Source organism: Plasmodium malariae, assembly GCF_900090045.1.
Source record: "Plasmodium malariae genome assembly, chromosome: 13".
Taxonomy (NCBI): domain Eukaryota; phylum Apicomplexa; class Aconoidasida; order Haemosporida; family Plasmodiidae; genus Plasmodium; species Plasmodium malariae.
The window spans coordinates 2,302,655-2,327,388 of record NC_041787.1 but is presented as its reverse complement, the minus strand read 5'-3'; the positions used below and the strand labels follow the sequence as shown (position 1 = coordinate 2,327,388).

The 24,734-nt window shown below is 24.7% G+C and overlaps 5 protein-coding genes across 5 annotated transcripts; 3 read left to right on the top strand and 2 right to left on the bottom strand.

The window, feature by feature from the left end:
- Window positions 1-1,521: 1,521 nt before the first annotated feature.
- PmUG01_13055500 (conserved Plasmodium protein, unknown function) lies at window positions 1,522-6,812 on the top strand (the record flags this gene model as incomplete). The annotated part of the gene is made up of 3 exons (XM_029007561.1): window positions 1,522-5,968; window positions 6,285-6,427; window positions 6,741-6,812. The coding sequence occupies 3 exons, from the start codon at window positions 1,522-1,524 to the stop codon at window positions 6,810-6,812; spliced, it is 4,662 nt and encodes a 1,553-aa protein (XP_028863938.1).
- A 950-nt stretch (window positions 6,813-7,762) lies between these two features.
- PmUG01_13055400 (conserved Plasmodium protein, unknown function) lies at window positions 7,763-10,072 on the top strand (the record flags this gene model as incomplete). Its single annotated transcript, XM_029007560.1, has 1 exon — window positions 7,763-10,072. One exon carries the CDS (start codon window positions 7,763-7,765, stop codon window positions 10,070-10,072), a length of 2,310 nt encoding a protein of 769 aa, XP_028863937.1.
- A 1,535-nt stretch (window positions 10,073-11,607) lies between these two features.
- On the top strand, window positions 11,608-14,200 carry PmUG01_13055300 (conserved Plasmodium protein, unknown function; the record flags this gene model as incomplete). Its single annotated transcript, XM_029007559.1, has 8 exons — window positions 11,608-11,635; window positions 12,038-12,608; window positions 12,896-12,956; window positions 13,062-13,187; window positions 13,362-13,520; window positions 13,614-13,667; window positions 13,975-14,014; window positions 14,142-14,200. 8 exons carry the CDS (start codon window positions 11,608-11,610, stop codon window positions 14,198-14,200), a joined length of 1,098 nt encoding a protein of 365 aa, XP_028863936.1.
- A 1,130-nt stretch (window positions 14,201-15,330) lies between these two features.
- CND1 (condensin complex subunit 1, putative) lies at window positions 15,331-21,167 on the bottom strand (the record flags this gene model as incomplete). Its single annotated transcript, XM_029007558.1, is given in 2 exon segments — window positions 15,331-19,152; window positions 19,167-21,167. 2 exon segments carry the CDS (start codon window positions 21,165-21,167, stop codon window positions 15,331-15,333), a joined length of 5,823 nt encoding a protein of 1,940 aa, XP_028863935.1.
- A 1,567-nt stretch (window positions 21,168-22,734) lies between these two features.
- PmUG01_13055100 (conserved Plasmodium protein, unknown function) lies at window positions 22,735-23,790 on the bottom strand (the record flags this gene model as incomplete). The annotated part of the gene is made up of 1 exon (XM_029007557.1): window positions 22,735-23,790. The coding sequence occupies one exon, from the start codon at window positions 23,788-23,790 to the stop codon at window positions 22,735-22,737; it is 1,056 nt and encodes a 351-aa protein (XP_028863934.1).
- Between the last annotated feature and the right edge of the window lie 944 nt (window positions 23,791-24,734).

Sequence of the window (24,734 nt, the reverse complement as noted above, 5' to 3'; positions counted from 1 at the left end):
TTTAAGTAAATATGCATTATATACAAAAACAAAAATTTTTAATTAATTAAAACTAATGGAAACATATGGAATATATCAAAAGAGCAATTTTTTTTTGTTAAAATTAATGTCGTTTTGCTTTTTTTATAATTCACAATATATTTATCTATATGAACCTAAATATGTATATATATATATATATATATATATATATATGTTTTTTTTTTTTTTTCAAATTATATAAGCGTGGTTTCACTTAGATTATTTGATATATATAACCTTGCCAAATGGGAAATATGAGTATTTTTAAAACACATTTTTTTTTTTTTTTTTTTTACAAAATTGCTAAATATTGTGTAAATTATTCTTTTTAATATAGTATTATTATTATTTTTTATTTCTTTTTCTTTTTTTTGTTATATTGTAAAAATTATCATTTTCAATGTTTTTTTAAATTTTATATTATATTTTAAATATACAAAAATAGCACATTATTATGATATGTACTGTATGCATAATATATTGGATTTTGTAGCATTACACATAAGAGAATATTAACTTGCTCTGTTGGTTGTATGTTCCTCTTTATATTATTTTATGCCATATTATTTACTAACATATGTATAATATGTTTTATTATTATGTACAATTTTCATTTGCCATTGTAAGGGAACATTAACAATTATGAATACGTTAAATACGTAATGCAAAATGTGAAAATGTTTTAAATTACAATCAATTGTTTTAAAATACATTTAAACTTTTAAAAATAGCACAGTATATATTTGTTTGGCAATACACAAAAACATGTAGCACTTATCCTCATTTTTTATTTTGTTCATTTACCGATACATGTACGTATATTATATGTATATATATGTACATGTGGATGTATTATGTATATATGTGTATGTGTACGAATGTGCAAATATGTGTATATGCATGTATTTATATATGTATATAAATATTTGATAAGTTCATTTTTTTTCAATACAAAATTTTAAATTTCATTATTTCAAGCACAAATGAAAATCGTAAACATACATTATAAGATACATTCTTCATTGCTTTTTTTTGTCTGACAAATGACGTAAAAGGATGAGTGCATTGTGAACAGTCAGTAGATTTATTACAGCCTCGTGTAATATTTACCATGGCCATATGGCATTTATGTGTATATATATATATATATATGTATATGTATATATATTATGAACACCTTTATTTCCTTTTTTCCATTTCCTGCATTTTTCTTTTAACAATCTTTTTTAAATTTTTTTAACTGTCGCATTTTACAAATCAAATTGTCCTAAAACGTTTTTCCTTTTGTTTTAATATACATTTTGTTTTGTTTTTTTTTTTAAGTGTAATAACAAGTTCTATTCAATTTTTGTTTCAAACAATAAATGAGAGGAATATAGTTCGTAAATTATACCCTATACTATTTGGATAGTTTTATTTCCCCATTTGTTCAACTTTTTTTTTATTTTTTTTAACATTTTTTTGGTTTTAGCATAAGAGAAGAATATCGTTATTAACTAAATGGAAGATATAAAAATAAATGAAAATAAAATCTTTGAGTATAATGAAAAGAATAAATTAAAAATATTTGAACATAATGATATCGTATTTTTTAAGCAAAAAGAAAAAAATAAAATAGGATTAGGGAGAATAGTAAATTTTTACACTGAGCTAAAAGTAAACGATGTTCATTTAACTCCAGATCATAAGTTGTCCCTATCAAACTATATAAAAATATTAAATAATCTAAGCAATAGAAAATATGTGCAAAATTATATTAACTCGTTAAGCAACGAAAATGCATCTAACACCATTGAACAAGAAGTAACTACAAATGTAGAAGACATTAATGTTAATGGTAATAATAATATTAGTAATAAAATTCACAAAAAAAAGGAAAAAGCTGTTCTAAATTATTTTAACAGAAAAGAGGAAAAAAATAGCAATAGCAATAGCAGCAGCAATAGCAATAACAATAGCAGCAGCAATAGTAATAGCAATAGCAATAGCAATAGCAATAGCAGTAGCAATAGTAATAGTAATATAAATTTAAGGAAAAGAACAAAAAACAATTCAGTGTTGAAATATGAAAGAAAAATAAGACAAAATGGTAGAGATCTTTTAAATGGAATTAGTAGCAGTACCTACGACATAAATAATAATTATGTAATATGCACAAATGATGAAAAAAAAAAAACAAGTAAAATATTTTATATTATTCATTCCTTTAATACGTATAAATATATGTTACATTATAAAAAGGCATTTAAACATTATAAAATTTTATTTCATAAAAAATGGGAGAGTATTAAAATAAGCTTTTGTAAAAATATACAGAATCAAGTTAATTTTGTATTAGCTATGAAATTATTTGAAATAAAAAAATTATACCCGAATAATGTACATTTACAAAATATTATGATTAACAATTTAATGAAAATATATAAAAGCGAAAAAGATCTACATATAGATTATCTCGTTTTAAATTTTATAAAAAAATTAGATGTAAGGATTATATTACAAAATAACGTTTTGATAACTAATGATGATTTTAATGATATTATTACAAAGAATAAAAAAAATATAGAAGAAGAAAAAAAAGAGAATATAAGTTTTAATAATACTAATTACAATCAAGAAATCACTAATAGTACGCGTTATGAAGAACATTTGAAAGAATTGCCATCAAATAAAACTGGATTAACATATCAAGAACATGGAAGATATTATGATTACAACGATGAAGAAAAGGACATAAGCTGTTATGAACATTTGAAAAGAGAGAATGATAAATACAAAAATGTTCCAAGAAAAATAAAGTTAGTAGAAGGAGAAACACTTCAATATGAATTGAGAGGAAGTATACTAGCAAAATTTAAATCACCACGAGGGGTTATATATAGAGGTTATATTAAGAACATCTTTAAAAGTAAAAATACTATTCTACCTTATTTTTTAATTGTCCCTTCTTTTTTTTGGTTTAATGATTCTTACTATTTCTCATGCCTAAATATAGATATTGATATATTTCAACTTTTCGAAATTATTAAAATTATAGATAAATCAAAAAGAGAACAAATAGATAATATACCTTTAACTAAATATAAAAATTTGATAAAGGCAAATGATTATACGCATCATAATAACCAGAAAGATGAAATGCTATTTTTTTTACTAAAAGATACAGAGAAAAGAAAAATCATACATGAAAAGGATATTGGGAAAATGAAGGAATATGTAACACATAATGAAAAAAGTGAAAAACAAGGATGGAGCGAATTACATAAAAATAAAGGAAACAAATATAAAATGGAAGATATTACAATTAGAAAGGAAGATGATAAAAAAGATGATGTAATATGCAACTTTAGAAAAAAGAGAAAAAAGGTACAACAACAAATACAACGTAATAAGAGAGCAAAAAGGGAAAAATTGATAATGAGAACAGAAGACATAGAAGAAGGAGGGATCCAACAAAAAAGAAGAGGCAGAAAGAGGATAGAAAGGAAAACGGAAAGTGAAAAAAATGACATGGAAGTGAAAAAAGAGGAAGAAGAAATGGGAAAAGAAAAGAGGGAAGAGGAGAAGGAGGAGAAAAAGAAAGAGGAAGAAGAGAAGGAGGAGAAAAGGAAAGAGAAAGAAGAGAAGGAGGAGAAAAGGAAAGAGGAAGAAGAGCAATTGGGGAATGGAGAAGAAAAGCAAGTTGGGAATGAGGAAGAAGAGCAAGTTGGGAATGAGGAAGAAGAGCAAGTGGAGAATGAGGAAGAACTGTTAGAGGATAAGCATCAGCAAATGAAAGATGAAAATGATCGAACGAAGGAAGAAGAACAGGAGAAGCAGAAAAATAATGAAGAGGGGAAAAAAGAGAATGAACAGGAGGAACAAACGAAGAAGCAAAATTATGAAATGGACAAAAAGGAGAACGAAAAAGAATATGAAACCACGAAACAAAATAATGAAGAGGAAAAAAAAGAGAACGAAGAGATGAAACCTAAAGTACATAACGAGTTAAACAAAATAGAAGAAGCAAATTTCTTTTTCAAAAAAAAGGATATAATAGAAACCGGTTTAACCAAAAAAATTGAAGTGTCCAAAAAATCAATTTTCAATTTAAATAAAGAAAAAACAAATACATACATTTTAAAAATTACAAATTTCTTTAAAATTTCTGAAAACAGAAAACTTAAATCAAATAACAAAGATGAGAAAGAAGTTCTTTCCCAGAACAGTAAAAGTGAAAGTACCAATGAAAATAACCAAAAAGTAGGTGAAATAATAGATACCCTAAGAGATAAAAAAGAAGGAACAACAGAAAATAAGGGAGATATAAATATTGAAAACCAAAATATAAATAACAAAAATGAAAGTGTACAAGATATAGAGGAGAATATATATATTAGTGAGGAAAATACAAATGATAAAGAAATAAATATAAATGACAAAATGGAAGATGCAAATATGAAAAAAGAAAATAAGAATGATAAGGAGGAAAATATAACTAATAAAAAAGGGGAGATTATTATTAAAAAGGTAAATATAGATGAAAAAGTAGTTCATGTAACTGACAGAGTAGATTATATAAATAATGAAAACGTGGAACATATGTGTTATAGAAAAGAAGAAGATGGTAGTAAAAATGTCAATATTAATGACAAGAAGGTACCAGATACTCTTAATGAAGTAATTATATGTGATAAAAATGAAGAAGAAAGCAATAAAAGTAAAAATGGAAATATTATAAAAGTAAATATTGACGATAATAGTGCAGATAATAATATCGAACTCATAAATAATAAAAAGGACAACTCTTGCAGCGAAAATGAATTAGTGAATGGAGGAAATGTGGATGAAAATAATGCACCAAATAACCTTAAAAAATATTTTGATGATAATGAAAAAGAACCCTTGAATAACAAAAATCAGCTTCAAAACAGCGAAATGATAAACCCCCAAAAAGCATTTGATAAGAACGAAATCATAAACCTTGAAAATGTAAATGATAGCAATACAAAGGGTAAAAATGAAGAAGCTAAATATGTGAAACAGGAAGGCATCGAAAGAGAAGAACATTATTCATGTGCTAATATCGACAATACTAATAATTGGGACAAGGAGGTTAATATAAATGAAGCACCAACACTTAATGGTAAGCAAACAATTGATAACAACAGTAGTAATAATAATAATAATGATAATAATGGTGGTAGTTACATTAATGGCAATCGTATTAACCCATGTGGTAATAAAGACTTAGAACAGATTAAAAGGTTCATAGAGGATGAAAAAATTAAAAAAATAGAAATGTTGTATAGATACTGTAAGGAAGATTTAAACATTTTATTATATGTTTATGTTATGCATATTTATGTTAATAAATTGTGCAAAAATGTAATTGTGAAAGTCCTTAATCCTAAATGTAAATATGTAAAGAAAAAAAAATATGAAGACAGAGATTTTATTTTAACCCCATTAATTGGATATTCTTATTCCAATTATTATTATTTGAAATTAAATAAAATAAAATATAAATTAAAAGCAGAGAAAAAAATTGATAGGCGATTTAAATTAATAAAAAATTCCTTGATCATAAAAAGGGAACAGAAAAGAAAAAAGAAAAAAAGAGGTCGCAAGAAAAAATTAATACCAAACGAAACAGACAAAAAAAAAAAAAAAGGAAGGCGTAAGAACATAAGTAATAACTTATCAAATGATAACCCCTTTAAATTAAAAAAATCAAGAGGGAAAAAAATTTCAAGGTTTAAGCATTCATATCATAAAACGTGTGAAAATATGGATCAAATTGTAAAATGTACAGAAAAATATATTAATTTATATCTATGGGGTATTTTTAATTGGAATTACAAAAAAACATTACGTGTATCCTTTAATAATATTTCGAATAAAAAAATAAGTAACTTTGATGTGTACAATTTCTTTTTTTACAATTATGAAACTATCTCTAACTTAAGTAATTTTTTCTTTTTTTTAATTTATTTGTTCGCACACATTTTCATATTCACATTCTTGTCATTAATATTATTCTTTACCAAAATTGTTGCAATGTATGTACGTGTGTGTATTATTTGTTCTCATATGTTTGCACATATATATTGCAGAAATAGTGGAACTAATAATACTAACATTAACAACGTGTAAGTCAGCAAGTACTATTGTGCCTTATTATCCTATTGACGTTGTTTTTACGAACTTATACATTGTTTATTTTAATTTAAATTAATTTTATTGTTATTTTCCCTACTTTTTTTTTTTTTTTTTGTTTGTAGATGAAATTAATAAGGACCTAAAAATATTAATAAATATTTACCAGAATGTCAGAAACATTTTGTATCAAAATTCTTCAATTTATGGGAGTATGTTTTTATTGAAACAGTCCCATAACTTGACAAGAACGCACTCAAATGAAGAGGTACACAACATAATATTTTATTGACGTCTTTTGTTGTGTTAAATATGTAATAAATATGCTTGTATTAACAAACTTTTGCAAGTATAGCTGCACTTGAGTCATATAAACATGTACATTATATGCAAGTACATATATGGACAAGTATATACACGCATAATATATACATATATATATATATATATATATATATATGTATGTATTACATATATTCATGCAATTAACCGTTGCACGTGTTTCCTGAATATAAATGTATATACTCTATCATTTATGTATTAATTAATGCACGATATTCCTATTTATTTAATTTTTTCAGCTAATAAATTTCTGGCTAAAAACACTAAATGAGTTGTGTCAAATTAGGGAAGGCTTTTGTAAATTCTTTTAAAATTTTGAATATATTTGAAACATGTATTTCTACTTAAAAATACATATACCTATATATATACGTACAAGTACTATGTATATGTGTATATAGTACACATTTGTACGGTTTTTTTTTTTTTTTTTTTGTTTAGATTTTTATTTTTGTTTTATATTCTTTAGAAATGCTTTTTTAATTTTTAACGTTTTGTAGCCACTAAAACGTCCTGTCAATTTTTATTTAATTAAGTTATATTTCTTCAATAAGAAATTAATATAAATGCTTTTACTTGCTCCATATTTTTTATTGCTAATATTTTTCTTCTGTTACCTTTTCGTTTTTTCGTTTTTTTACTCTTTTGAAAAATAAAAATTTTGAGACTGCAATATTTCTTTTAAGTTATAATAATGAAAAATAAAATGTAAAAGTGATACATGGGGAATCAATTCATTTTCTGCATATCTTGCCTCCTCCCCGCAACGTGCCATTTGTTGTCATCATATTTTTAGTCATATTTTCTGTCATATTTTTAGTCATATTTTCTGTCATATTTTTAGTCATATTTTCTGTCATATTTTTAGTCATATTTTCTGTCATATTTTTAGTCATATTTTCTGTCATATTTTTAGTCATATTTTCTGTCATATTTTTAGTCATATTTTCTGTCATATTTTTAGTCATATTTTCTGTCATATTTTTAGTCATATTGTCAGTCATATTTTCCGTCAACATATATTCAGTCATATTTTCAATCATCATATATTCAGTCATATTTTCAATCATCATATATTCAGTCATATTTCTTGTCATATTTTCAGTCATATTTCTTGTCATATTTTCAGTTTTATTTCCTATCATATTACCTATCACGATGCTTATAAAAAAAATGATAAGAATACACATTCGTTAAAAGACCAGGGGAAAAGAAATACGTTAAAACGGTTTTCTTTAAGTACCCATACCTTATTATAGAAATGAAAAGGAACTGCTTGTATGTCCTTAAACTTCTCAAAAACAAAAAGTGCAACGCAGAATGTATAGCAAATGACAGCAATTATAGTAAAAGATATTGCAGTGGTAATATCACTGAAAACAGGGGAAAAATAATTAACCACATATCATATTCTCTACCTATGGAAAATAATAATGAAAAATATAATTTTGAACTATTGATGAAGACAATAAAAAATAGAGCTGATGAATATAACCTAATAAAAATAAAAGAAGTTCAAAATAAAATATTAATTCATTTAAAAAAGTTTACCATTAATGAAGTAGTATCAACACTCATCCTTTCATTTAAATATAATTTATTAAACACAAAAATACTATTCGAGATTACTGAACAGTTATTTCAAAATTCCTGTTTCTTAAATAGTAAGCATTTATATATCTTAGTTTCAATAATGAAAAAGATACATTTGGAAAAATGTGGCTGCTTGCTCAATCAAACGAATGACAAAAATAGAATTTATAAAACGGAGAATATATTACAACATGTAAATGAAACTATAGGCTGGAAAAAGAAATATTACAAGGAGGTATATGAAAATATTTTTTCTGATTCAACACCAGATCCAAAGTTAAAGGAAAATGGGAATACACAGTTTAATGATGACGACATAAGTAATACCTCTAGTTACGTTGCAATTAATGCACTATTATGCAACCATGCAAATCTAACAAGTGAAAAACAACAAAACGATATAGAGGGAAACGGAATAACATCCTATGACAGAAGTGAAAAGGGGGATGAAATTTCAGTAGAAAAATTAATTTTCAACCAAGATGACATATCTACATACATGAAAAAAACATACTTTAAAATTAAAAATATTTTGACACATAATTATATCAATATTTCCTTGAACATGAAAAACAATATGTACACCAATTTGCTATTATTGAATTATTTACATGAGGAAAATATAATAAACGGGAATGATTTTTTAAAAATAATTTATAGTATTAACATGGAATTTGACGAATATTCATTCATAAGTAATAGTAGCAATTATTACTACAACGGTTATAATAACTGCACTTTGGATAATTCCTGGTTCCACGCTGACAATATTACCAATTCATATATTCAAGAGCAAGGTGACAATGAGTCCACGTACGACTTATACATACAAGTTCATTTTAACTTATTAAAAAATTTACTTAAAAGAAGTTATATCATTAATGATATATTTATTCTAGAAAAAATGGAGAATGGAATTACTATAGAGAATGAATCTTACAAAAATAAAAAGTTGTATCTAGACACATTTACTTGTTTTTTTAACAATTTAATACGTGTACAAAAAAACATCAATTACATAAAACTATTCTATTTGAATATTATGTCATATGAAATATTTAAATTATTTACTGATAATGAAGTATACAAAAATGTAAAAATACATTATGTATTTCTCAAACGTGTAAAATGTGAAACAATTTTAAGAGAAAAAATTAAACCTAATATTAATTACTACTTTTTAAGCATAATATACTATCTTAAAAGAGAACACATATTAAACTATAAGATGGATTTATTTCAAGACCATTTACTTGACTTAACAAAAATTCATAATAAATATATTCTTTTTTTAAACTCACTAAGTAAATATAATTTATGCGATATTTGTGTAGATAACCATCGATCTAATACCTCTAATAATGTAAATCTCAAATATAATGAACAAACAGTTTCTAGTGAACATAATATAAATATGAAAAGTAAAGATATAAATAATAAAAGAGAACGTGAAAAATTACAATCAAATGAATTAAAGAATACTTGTTTCTGTTATTATATGGTAGAATTTACCTTTAATATTGTATGCTATTTAAATAGCATAGATATATGTGAACAGATATTTATTTTGAAATATTTAGTACTTTTAAATTTTAAAAACGAATACTTAATTGATATAATTAACCAACACGTATACAATTTTTTTATACTCAAGTCCTACTATACTGACCCTAAATACTTTTACTACATTTTAGAATATTTATTCATATCACTTATTTATTCGCCACCCACTTTCTTTAACATCATATGTTTAATAGACCATGGAAAGTTTCAAAATTTGTTGGATAATTCATTGGGGGGGAAAAAAAAAATTACGCATAAAGTGAAAAAAATATATGACACTGTTAATACAATCATGAATACAAACGAAAAAAATGCACACAAAAATAATTTTAATAAAAGTTCTATAATTATATCATATAATGACAAACAAGTTCGAAGTTTTCAAAACCTTCTGTACGATTTTATATTCTTATAACAAACTTATATATACATGGCCACATGAACATATGTTATATATTTTTATATGTTGCATGCGTTACCTAAACGAGAAATTATAATTTGATAAGAGGTAGTATTTGAAAAAGTATTTGCACGAATGGAAGATTAATTCGAAAATATGTTCAACGCAAGTACAAAAGATGCATATGCGTATGCATTTATACATATATTCAGGAAGGTACGCAGTTTTAATATAACTATATATCTTACTACATTCGTGGCCTTGTTCATAGGGAGGCCTTTCTCCTTTTGTTTTTTTGTTCTCCATAGAAACGTATACATACACACATATATATATATATATATATATATATATATATTTATATTTATACATATATTAATGTACGCGCAATTACGCATTAAAATATCTAATTTTTTGTCCAACACTTGATGTGTAAATCAGACATTTTCCCAAGGATGCACTTTTTTTCTTTTTTGCTTTAAGATTTTGTTAAACTTCAATTTTTTTCTTAAATTTATAATTCAAAGAACTATAAATATTTTTCGCAATAAATTAATTTTCCTTTTAGATTTTTTGAGCATTACACAAATATAAAATTCTGGTAATAGTATTGCTTCACAAAAATAGCAGAAAAAAAAAAAAATGCAAAAAAGTTAAAAATTAAAAACAATAATTGCGTACAAAAAATTACCTGTGAAAGTCTATTCCTTTATTACGTTTCACCTTTATTTTCTGAACATTCTTAGAATATTTTAAAATGAAAAATAAAAGCATTTTAACTAATTTTGAAGTCCACTCCTGCTCTGATGCATACCTCAAATGTGCATGCCTATATATTTACATTTTTTTTTTTTTTCTTAAATGACAAGCAAAAAGACATATAATATATTATAATAATTTTTTACATGTTATATATTTACTATAATGTTTATATATGCATTTCCTTATGATATCTAAAAGGAATTGCATATATGCAAGCGCATGCATGTATAAACATGTATGTATGTGTACATATGTATGTGTATGTATGTGTACATATGTATGTGTATGTATGTGTACGTATGTATGTGTATGTATGTGTACGTATGTACGTGTATGTATGCATGTATGTATGTATATGTACGTATATATATTCGTATACACATATATATTCGTTTATATGTACGAATTTATTGTATATAATAAAACATAGACAGTTATTTTATTACTTTTTTATAAATGAAAATGGGAAAAGATGAAAATAATCTTATAATAGAATCATTGGGGTAATGAGTTTTTAATATCAGTTACGGGTGTATTTTTTGTATATATATATATATGTATGTACATATATATGTATATGTCAATTCCTTTTAAAACATCTCTTCATTGCATTTTCTCAGAGTGAAGTACAAAAAGAAGCAGACGTATAAGTCAGACAATAGGGCGAATATTACGAAGCTACCAAAAGTTGGAGATAGCGTAAGATAAAAAAAAAAGAATTAAATTGATGGTATGTTTTCAATTATGTTGAAAATTTCACTAGTTTTTCACATTTCAATCAAACACACATGTCCGTGCAATTTTGTAACCCAATCCGTTTTTCGAATTTCGCAAATTATTTTAACATAGAAATATATAAAATATAAACGGTATATTTTCAATAGTAGTTTAGTTTTTTTCTTCTTTTTTTATTTTTATTTTTAAATTCATATATATACTCATGAATATTAATCTATTTATTCATCTACTGGCTATGTATATATTATATAATTCTGTTCGAACAGGGAGAAAAAATATGCAGTGATACAGAGAAAAAACAATACAATATAACCAAAAATACATTGTATAAAAATGGTAATAATGAGAAAATATAATCAAATAGTTGAAAATTTTAAATTATTGTAAAAATCAAAGAAAACAACTTTTAAAAATATTAAACTTAAAGCTATCTTAAAAATGAAAAAAGTATATTCCTATTATACTAATTTTTTGCCGCAGTGTTGGGAGAACAAAAGGGAAAAAAGAGGACAAATTATAATTATTCAGGAAAGGCTGTCAACGAAAAATCATACACACTGAAAGAAAATAGCAAAAGCAATATAAGTAAAGCGAATAGTGCAATTGCTGCAAATAATTTAATTGCCACCAAGGGTGCAAATAACATAAAGAATAAATGCAAGTCCATAAAATATGTAGCTAGAAATTATAATGATACTAATAAAAGTGAGAACGTTCAACCCAAGTTAATAAAAATAAAAAGCGATGATAATTACCTAAATGAACTTTTACGAAAAGAAAACGTATTCATCCAATCGGAAAAATGCGCAGAAGTGAAAATAAAAAAAAATAAAAATGTTTCATCTTCAAGTAGTTATTCAACTAAAAACAGCTCAGAGGATGATATACACACTTCAGATATAATAGAACAATATAAAAAAAGGAAAAAAAAAGAATTAGAAACGAAAAGGAAAAAGATAATACGAGATAAAAAAAACAAATTAATAAAAAAGAAAACTTATAAAGATGTTGAAACGCAAGTTTTTCTAAATGAATTTACTAAATACTACGAGTACAAAAAAATTACATAAAAAGATGATAAAATATTATAAACATACTACAAAAAAAATAAAAATAACATAATATAGTAAATTTTCAACTGTATCATTAAATATGCTCATAATCATAGTTATGCAACAATGCTTTAAAATATTCTGAAAACAAGGATTAAAGAAAAAAATAGATTTTTTTCCTTTTTTCCTTTTTTCGTTTTTTCTCTTTTCTCCCCTTTTTTCATATATGCTTAAGTGTCAAACATATATTACCTTTTCATAATACCATATGTTTAACATTTAAAAGGAATGTAAAGCCACAGATTGAAAAAATAGTTGAGGATGTCTTAAATAAAGCACTTAAAGAAGTAATTTATTTTACTGTACTCTATAATATCTAGTTTAATTGTTTACTTCCATGTGATATTATTGTATTAATATATTTTTTTTTTTTTTATTTTATATTTTTACAGATGTACGAAGAACAGGAGTTACAAAAAATCAAAAGCGAAGTAGACTATTACGAGAATATTAGACAAATGAAATATCAAAACCTTCAAACATATGAAAAAAACAGCGAAGCCTTTTACGAAGAAACGGTAATACCATTCCATAAAATACGGGAAGATAGTGATAAATAAAAATAGATGTGTAAACGTGTACGTGCATGCTAATATATATACATAATCATATGCATACATACGTACATACATATAAATACATCTGCACTGTCTTCTTTCCTTTTTCGGACCCTTCCTTTTCCTCATATATAGCAACAAAAAATAAAAGATCGAGTTGCACTCAAAAATAAAGTTGAAATTATAATGAAAAAAAAAATTGCTAATAGTAAAGCCCAAAAAAATATGCATTATATCTTTCAAAAAAATTTAGATCTTCACTCAGTGTTAAATTGTGTTCCCAACAATTTTGAAGTAAAAAAAAAAAATAAAATGAAAGAAAGATGAACGTCCATTTTCTAGTTCAATAACACAAGTACATATATATATAACATTTTTGTCTTACAGAAAAATATCAACTTGATATTCCTACCGTGGTTAACTGATTTGATTCTTTATTTGGTAAGAATGTGCATACCCGTCTTATAGTTTGTTTATTTATGTATATTCATGCATATACATATGCATATGTTTGAGTGTGAGCAGTTCATTTAGCTATACCTTAGTAACTAATTAAGCAACAAAAGTAAAAAACTTGTAAAAATATTGTAGTAAAATTGTAATAAAACTGTAATAGAACTGTAATAGAACTGTAATAGAACTGTAATAGAACTGTAATAGAAATGTAATAGAACTGTATTAATTTTGTAATAAAATTGTAATATAATTTATATAATAATTAATGATTAAAATTTTTAATTCATTTCAGGTAAATGTAAAAAAGGAAATCGCCCATTACATTATTACAGGTAAAAAAGTAAACGCATATCTTTGCAAGTGCGAACATTTATAATACGCATATATATAACATTTGTGGATCCATGCGTATTTCGCTTTATTTTATTTTATTTTATTTTTTTTTTGGGAACCCCCAAGAAATAATTGAACAGACTGTTAATTCATTATCGGAATTAGCTGAGAATAATAAGGGGTAAAAAAAACGGAAAACAATATAAAACAATATGAAGCAATATAAAACAATATGAAACAATATAAAACAATATGAAACAATATAAAACAGTATGAAACAATATAAAACAATATGAAACAAATAATTTCAACAAGATCATAATTTTTAAAACCAAGTATATAATACAATATTATATCAAACTTTTTGAAGGAATATTTTAGAAAAAAGACATGATGAGCAATAGAGGGCACCTTCCTGCCGATTTAGGAAAATATATAGTGTTCCGCATATATATACATATGCACACACACATATATGCTTATATATATATGCTTATATATATATATATATGTATCTATGCGCACGTTTGAATGTGTACCCAGGTACATGTAATTTTTCGTTTCTTGTTTGCGCTTCAAAATTTTTACGACTTTTCCAAATTTTGTATAGTTAATAAAAAGGGGAAAATATTCAAAATTGTTATGAAGTTAATCATTACATTGTAGTAGTAGACCAAAAAAAGGAAAAAAATATATAGATATATATAGATAGATACAGACAAACAGACAGATCATGCATACATTTACATAAAAAAGTAAGAAAGGATAAAGAGTAAAACCAATTACGCAAAACAGTAGCAACAGTATATAATGAACTTTCTAGAACTCGCTTCCTTTTGCACTTCATTTTAAACCTTTTGATTTTTAAATGATATGTATATATATTTATTTATATATATGTATTTATAAACATATGTGGAAAGAAAGCGTACTCAAGGGAAATAAAACATGATGACTGCTTAATATAAAAAATAAACTCAAAATTACAAATAATTATATAAAGATATTTAATTAGAGCTCTTTTATGACATTTATTGATAAAATTAAAAAAAAAAATAAAAAAAAGGTCATAAATAAAAAGAAGAGAAGGATAAGAAAACAATTAAAGCAAATTCACTTTTACGCTTAACTGTAATTCCGTTATAAATGAAGAATAAAAACTTTTTAAATACTAAAGTAATTTTTTTTATTTTTCCCTTTTTTCTGTTTATTTTCAACAAATAATTCTCATCTTTATAGCAATAACATTTGCTATTTGTTCCCTGCTTGTTATTTTGCCCAAAATTTTAACCTTTATGTTCTCTCGTTAACTTGTTCACTCCTCGTTTTTAGGTGTTTGTACTTCATATCTGTTGATTTCTTCTTCATTTTTATATTTTGAATTTTTTACGACTACATTCGATGCGTTGTGCAAATGAGAAACATTCTTTGATTTATTTGTAGTTGATTCTATTTTTCCCAGAATATCTTCGGCTAATTCTCTCATTTTATTTTCCGACTTATCATTTTCAATTTTTTCACTAATTCCTTTTTCGCTATTGGTGGTATTAGGTTGTTGTTGCTGCATTTCTTCAGCAGGTCTACCTCTTTTTTTTTCTGTAGCTTTTTTACATATTAATACAAAATTATCTAGAATATATTGATTTTCTCGTATGATATATCTGATTAATGGAAAACACTTATTAATTTTGCTTAACACCTTTTCATCAATTTGTATATTTAAAAATACTTGCATATATAAATTAAGAGCATCTGCTTTGTTTATATTTACTTCCTTCATTTTTTTGAAAATTTTTTCAACTAACGTTTCATTATATTTACTTTTTTTTATAAACGTTAATAAAAATTGCAATATTTCCTTGTTCATTTCATATTCAAATTTTCTTTCATTTCTAGCCAAAACTGAAATCATATCACAAATATTGTTAACTAAAGTTATATGTGATTTTTTGTCTAGTTCATAAAAAAAGGATTTAGATCCACTAGAGATTTTTTCATCTTTATCTATTGTTAAATACATCATATGAACAAGCAATGTGTTTTTTGCTTTTACTGTGTCAGTCATAAACAAATGTGTAAAAACTGAAACAGCAGTTCTTCTCATATTTATATCTTTGTCATTTAGAACTTTAAAAATGTATTTATTATAAGGCTCTAAAAGATTTGGGTGTTTATATAATAAATCAGCATAACTAATTAACAGCATTTTTCGTATATTTGATATGGTTTTATACATTATCCCATTTTTAAAGTTTTCCACTCGGTTAATTCTACTTTTATTACCATTATTATTACCATTATTATTATCATTATTATTACTGTTATTATTATTACTACTATAATTATTACTACTATAATTATTACTACTATAATTATTACTACTATAATTATTACTACTATAATTATTACTACTATAATTATCACTAATATAATTATTACTAATATAATTATTACTGTTTTTGTTTTTGTTTTTGTTTTTGTTTATTTTTTTTTTATTATCTGACTCTGTTTCATTTTCATTATACAGACAATTGCTAGCATTGTCTTTATCCATATAATTCTTTTCTCCATTTTCTGAAAAATATTCCAGCTCCGAAAAATTAGTAGCATCATCTGTTTTATGAACGTAGACACCATCTGATATGGTACGACTAGTGTAATCATGCAGTAATAACATTTCCGTTTTTTTTTCAAAAATCTGATTGTTCTCTTCAGTTATTACAGAAACAATCAATTGAATTGTTGATACATGGTTACTAATAATTTGCTGACAGAATTTTTGAGAAATTAATGAAAACTTACATAATGTTAGTAAACATACAAGTACAAGTAAATATATGTCATAGTGCATATATATCTTTTCAGAACTCTGGCAAGATGAAGAGAAATATGTATAACTATCATTAGTAAAATTCATTTCTTCGTTATCTTTAATTATGCATTCGTTAAAAAATTTTTCTGGATCATTTAAAATTAAAAATATTAAAGGAGTAATTTTTTTCCCAAACAGGTTGTTACATACTATCATATTTTCTACAACGTAATCAAAATATTCTCTATCCTTTTCCTCTTTTGTGCACATTCCAAAATTATTATTATTATTATCACTTTTTGATGCAAGTTTTTTTAATTTATTTTGTATTTTTTCAGCATATATATAAGTGTATAATCCTAAATGGCCTGATACAAATATGAACTTTGTTAATGTAAAGCAAGAAACTTTATTTAAAATATCTCCTTCTTCCATCTCTTTACTTATTAATTTGCATCCCATGTTATCACTATTATGTACAGAATTATCATTCAAATTTTTATTATTAAAAAGCATACAATTTAATATATTTTTTATTTTTGTCGTAAATATAAGTAGAAAATCGTCGAAGTGTTCATACATACTCTCAACAATGGACTGGCAGCATCTAAACCACATATTTCTACCATCATACAAATAAAAAGAATAAGAGTCTTCTTCATTCTTCATTTTAATGCCACTGCTATTTGCCTTTCCATTACTATTGTTTAAATTTTCTTCTTTGCACATGTTTGAAGTACTGTACAATTTATTTTTACATAAGTTCCGCTCAAACGTTTCGCTTTTACTATCAATCATGTTGTCAAAAACTAAATTAAATAAAATAATTAGCAAATTTTGTATAATTTTATTAGTTTTATTATATTTTAGAATTAATATTAGCAGATTTATAAAGTGTAAGTTATCCTTATATTGATTTATAAATAACAAAATCAGTTGTTTCTTTTTATTACTAAAAACAAAGTATTGTTCTTTTTTCCCTTTTTTTAAATTAACAGTATGAATAGAGTAACACATAATTTTCATAAGTAATAAAGCTCCTTCCTTTATCATTAAATTTTTGTGTTCGCTAAATATATCAACAAAAATAATATTGAATAATTCATCTTGTAATTTACTAATACTAACATTACTTTTCTCTTGCATTAATAAACATTCCATTATCTTTTCTAAACATGACAAGTCTTTTAATTTACTATTAAGAGTAACATTAATTAGTCTAAATGCACTAATTCTATAATCATCACTACAAATATTTACATTAACAAATTCGCTTATTATTATTTCAATAATACTATTGTTGTTACTAAATATTAATGACCATACCTTGTTCATTTGTTCTTCTGCCTTCTTATTTCCACATATATGAGCTAATATAATAAATCGAATTGAACTTTTCTGATCTGTCTCTATAACAGAATATAACAACTTAAAACACAAATCAACACAATCGTCTACAATAATCGAAATAAATAAAACCTCATTATACATTTTTATCAGTAAATCATACTTGCTCTGGTAATCATGTTTGTTCTTTTTTTCCCATAATAAAGAGGAGGAAGTACTATCCCCATCATTAGCATATTTGATATGCCTCTCTCCCTCATCGTCACCTTTGACGTTATCGCCATGCTTATTATTTTTTCCATAATTGACAATCTTATTATTACCATCTCCCTTACTGTTATCGCTATCCTTATCGTTATCACTATCATCATCACTATCGGAAAGATTAAATTTTTTTTTACTTTTTTTCTCCTCCTTAATCCTATTCTTTGCATGTCTTCCATTCTCTATGATACAACTGCTTTCCTTTTTGTTAGCTCCGCTGATACATTCTTTTTTTTTCAATAAATCTTTTCGTCTATTTAAATTATTTAACTCCTTTTTAATTTTATTCGTGTTCAATGGAATAACGTATTTACTTTTTACCACATCGCTAGCTATGCAAGAAAGCAAAGAAAATGCTCTTTGCCTTACCAAGGGGGATTTGTCATTTATTCGCTCACTACATATTAAGCATAAGCTATTATAATAATTTAAAGGAATAAAATTATTTTCAACTAATTCTTGTAATACTTTTAATAAATGACAACGTACATGTAACTTAGAATCATATTGCCTAGATATTAAAACGTTCATAATAAAAGCTCTATTTTTTAAACATTCCTTAAAACACACTTGTAAAAATGGAACGTCCTCTAGAATTATCTTATGTATAATATCTTTGTATGTACTAATACTGCTTTCATTTATATTTATGGGAAAGAACTTCAAAAAAGATTCCCTCTTTTTACTTTTATTTTTATTCTTGTTCAGATTTTTTTTTTTTTTTTTTTTTCCCTCTCATGTTTCTTCTTACTTACGCTATTCTTTTTATTCAACTTATCATTCGCTTTCGAATTATTTTCAGTAACACTTTTATTCTTTTTTTTACTGTTTTTTCTTTTTCTTTTTTCATGCCCTTTTTTATATTTACTGTCCACAAAATCGTCTTCATTCTCATCTTCGTCATCCTCTTCTTCATTATCATTATCTTCTTCTTGTGTAAAAAAGGCACTACTATTATCATCTGAATCTTCTTCGTCTTCCTCTTCTTCATCATCATAATAATATAATTTGTCATTGTCATCACTCGTTTTAAATTTACCACTTGAATAGGAGTTGTTATATTCATTGCTACTATTACTGTTCTCTTTTATTTCTTCGCTAGCCTTTGCCAGAGTAATAAAATTTTTAAACATATCAAAAATGGATTTTCTTATATAATAAATATCAATACCTAGCATATCAATTAAATCTTTTAAAAAAGGTAGTAAATGAACACTTAGATTTTTTGAAAAATATTCTAGGAAACTTAAAATGTTAATTAGTTCATTTTGTGTATGTGTCTGCACGCTCAAATTTAGATACAATAAAGAATTCTCCTTTATATAATCAATAAATTCTTTTATAATTATTTGAGGTATATCCGTATTTCTTACCCTTAGTAAAGCGTCGCATATGTTTACGTTTGTACATTTTTTAAAATAATTTAAAAATATATAGGTAAAGGAAAACGAATGAAATTTATTGCTCATGGAATTTTCTCTCTTGTATTCATCCGTTTTTTGAATATTTTTATTTTCAGTTTTACGGACTTCACTACCTCCATCTTTTGCATCCCCACCGCTACTAACGTCTTTACCGCTATCATCGCTATCATCGCTATCATCGCTATCATCACCATCATTTCTACCAATGCTACTTTTACATTTACTTTTACCCTTTCCCTTGTTATTACCACCTTTTTTATTTTTGCCATTTTGCTGATAACCACTATCTTTCATATGTTCCATGTTCGAAGCGAAAAAAGAAACGTTCTCGGGTGCGTTATTAAGAACATCATCTCTGCTCTGCATTTCTATGAACGCACATTTCTCATGCTCATTTTTGATGTATAATTTTAAAAGGGTCCCTACTATCATAGATATATGATCGTTATATACACTCATATTAAATGTATTATTGTTTTCTTGATTAATTGTGTAAATATTCAAAAAAAATTGTATGTATAAATCAACAACAGCAATATTTACTTGCTCATATAAGATATCAAAATTTATATTACTTAACAATAAAATAATATTATTTAAAAGACCATTTATATTTTTAAGCGCAGTACTTGTTTCTTCCTCATTTTCTTTCTTTAATTTTTTCCTTCCTCTTTGAACATTTACAATTACTTCCATGTTTTGCTGCTTGCAAAAATTTTTATTATAATAAGAATTAAAAATATTTATATATATAAAAGTAAGAGCATTAAAATAGGAAATTAATATTTCATTGACTTCAAATAAAGTAAACCTTTTCTTTTTCTCATTTACTGAATATTCCTTATGATTTTCTTCTAAACATTTTATAACGTTATTCATAATACTGTTATTTTCGCTCATAATATTTTCTAACAGTTCCATACCATTGGTACACTCATTGTCCCTATTACATTTTTCTAAGCATTTGAAATAATTTTTAAATATATCAACACTTTTTTCAATTAAAATTGTTAGACAGCCGAATATCTTCTCTTGATCCGTATCATTTATATTATCAAATATCCTGATACAATTCAGAACTGTGTCAAAACCTTCTTGGCATAATAACAGTAAAAGGTTACTATAACTCTCATTAATAAAATTAAAAAAATTTATTATCGAATCGGCCTTAGAGGTTATATTATCAATGTCTACTGCTCCACACCCATACACGTATTCATTTTTTTTTATATTTATATCTTTCATAAAATTTTCTATGTTATTGTTCACAGGCAGTTTAAATTTTTTTATTTTCCCTTGCAGCATGATTAATATATTTTTATAAAAATTTGCCAAGTTACTCTTATATTTTTCATATACCCGTAATCATTTTTTATCTTGGGAAGGCCTATCAATATTTCTGTTATATACTGCTGTATACATATAGACGTGTATTATACTTAATAGCAAAAAAAAAAAATAAATAAATAAATAAATAAGTAAATAAACAATTATATAAGTATAAATATATATATATATATAAAAACTAAAAATGGGCATCAAATGCATTTCCATATGCCCTGTGATGCAGGAACTTAGGTGAAAATTCGCTGAACACGATGTCTTTCTCAGGAATATTAATTCAAAATTTTTGCTCTATTTTTGCAGTCTCTAATTTTTTTTGATATAATTTTTAAACATACAATGCGTAATTATTTGTATCAAAAAAAAAAAAAAGAAAAAAAAAAGTGGATAATACAACTTTTAAAGGGTATTTTCGTGCATATAAAAAGTATTAAAACTTACGCATACATATATATAAATATATATATTTTTTACTCGGGTAATTAAAATGTGCCCATATGCAAAATGTACATTCACATAAAATAAACATATATGATGTAGTGCAAGTAAATACATGTACATATATATGGCACAAATGCGATATATACATCCTGATACAAATAAAATGCGTACATCCTTATGGTACGAATAAAATGCATACATCCTTATGGTACGAATAAAATGCATACATCCTTATGGCACAAAAAAAAAAATACATACTATTCATACACACGAATAATCGTTTCATTCCATTCTCTTCATATGAACAATTTGGAAGCACATTTACAATGCTTTAAAATACTTTAAGACCAAATTATTCTAATATTTTTTTTTCTTTTAATTCTTATGAAATAAACAAAAGAAAAAAATATAAATTAATTTTTACAATACTTTCTATTTTTATTGGTTTGTATTCCTTTAATTTCCTAATTTAAAAAATTTTTAAAATTAAAATTTTTTTTTTTTTTTTTTAAAACTAATAAAAACAGTGTCCATCAAATAACCAAATAGCTACTTTTTTAAATGTGATATGAGAAAATATATCATAAGAATATATAGCATATTAGCTATTAAAAAAGTTACTCAAAAATATGCGAAGTTTTATGCCTCCTTATTTATATAACACATATATAATAATGGGAATTACAGTTACTCCTAAAAAATGTGTAATGTAAAATTTGTTAGCATACATAAAGCAATATATTCAAGGATGTTGACCCTAACCATAATGTGGAAAGAGAAAAAAAAAAAAAAAAAAAAAAGTCATTTAACTATCGTTTGTGAAAATTATCATAAAATTTACATAATATATATATATATATAATATTTATTTACTTTTTTATTTATTTTTTATTTTTTGCATGTTCGTGTGCACACGTACTTGTAGCTACAAACCAAATAATTGATTGTGTACAGTAACTGTATCGCAACACCTCATTAAATAAAAAAAAAAGAAAAAAATGATTGGAAAAAAATAAAATAAAATATTTGCATAAATCTGAAAGATGCAAATAAAGAACTAATAAAAAAAATGAGAAAAAATTATAATTTATTTAATAGTAGGACGGCAATAATAACCATTATATTTCGTATCGCGATTTTTACATTCGCAAAGAACGCCAACACCTTTTACAACACCACTAGTTTCTTCTTCTTCAGCAGCAATAGGTTTACACGTTGCATTTATATCACATCCTCCATTATTTACATCACAATGTTTTTCACATTTAAAATTATTTTTTATATTAACTGAATAGCCACTTTTTGTGCATTCACAATACTGAATACCGCCTTCGTTAATGCACTTGCCATCATCACCACAATCTAGTGTATAGTCATCATTTAAAATTCTTCTTTTTCTTGCCATATTTTGTATTCCCTTAACTTTTCCCATGTACAAAAAATCGTTAGCAGTTTCCTTATTCCATATATGACTCCCTTTTATTCGTATTTCTTTCATCGTTGTATTTTTAAATTTATTGGAAATTATTCTTCCTATTTCTTCTTTTGCGATGATATGAGTTTTATCTCTCTTTACTTTTTTCATTTTATTTTGTATAAGTGCAATGGATGAGTATTCCCTCAAAAGAAAAAGAAAATTTGCAAATTTCCTATCAATTTTATTTAAAAAGAAAGAAGATTTATTACCATATAACTGATAAGGACTCATATTCTTTAAAACAAATATATCATTAGAATGCTTACTACTTTCAGCTGTTTTCCCAACATTACTCAATAACCACATATCCTCATTTGTACAAAAAAAACATTCCTTAAAACACACCTTTGCTTCTTCATTATTACATAAAAAATAAAGAGCAAATGGTTTTTCAACAATTGTGTTTTTTATTGAGGCACTGTAGTTCTGTCCTTCCCCTTCTTCTACTTCTTCCGCTTCTTTATATTCATTCTTACTAAATACTTTATATGTCCTATTATGGGACTCTTCGTTCCATATGTTTAGTACCTTTTCACCTAATTCATCTTCATATTCGTGAAAATCATTTACCTCTGTTTTTCGAGATAATATATTCCTTCCGGCTTGGTGTACAGAAGTGAAAAGAAGGTATACGCTTAAAAAAATTAATATATTCATGCTCGACATTGTTTTTACCCTAATTATGAGCCCGTGCACTTGTGCGGGTGAACAAGCAGGTACACATATATATATATATATATATGGGCGTATAGATGTGTGTATGTATGTATGTATGTATATATGTATTTACTTGTTTGATAAAGGAAATACGAACGAAAAAGCGTTCTCCAAAATACGTTTTATATCACATAAATAGCCACAGTATCACGCAACTAAAAATTTTCTGTGCCCATATCACAAGTAGTTATCTCAGTATAAACAGCTAATTTAAGTAGAAAATAAAAAGGCATTAAATTTTTATGAAGAGTGGTTATAATATATGGCAAATTCAAATATTAATATATTACAAAAAAAAAAAAAAATAAAAATAAAAAATAATACGTTAAAAAGACTGGAGATAACGATGTTCCTTGTTTTCCACTAATTCATTTTTATTATGTATAAAAAAAAAAAAAAATAAATAATAAAATAAATGTACTTCATTAAACTAGTATATATTTACAAATAAATCAATTTGATTTTAAGAAATATCCTGAAATTACATCACAACATGTGATTAAATATAGACATTAACTTGTTTGTTAAAGTATGAATACATATAACTATGCATATATTTATATACTTGTTTATCGTTTTTCTTTTGTTAAACTTTTTTTATCTGCAAAAAATATTTTCAATAAATAAAATATTAAACATATATATTCCTTAGCTCCATGCTTATTATCTTTTCTTTTTTGCGTGTATGAAAATGGAAAAAGTTTGTCACTATTGTTCTATTTTTTTTTTTTTTTTTTTTTTTTTTTTTTTTTTTCTGTACACTTCTTAAAAAATAGACATGTTCATATTCATATCAACTTTCAAATTTTTTACCTGTGTTGTTTTTATCAAATGTCACAATGATTATTGTAGAACTATTTTTTATAAGAATAATAAATAATGGTTTTTCTGTA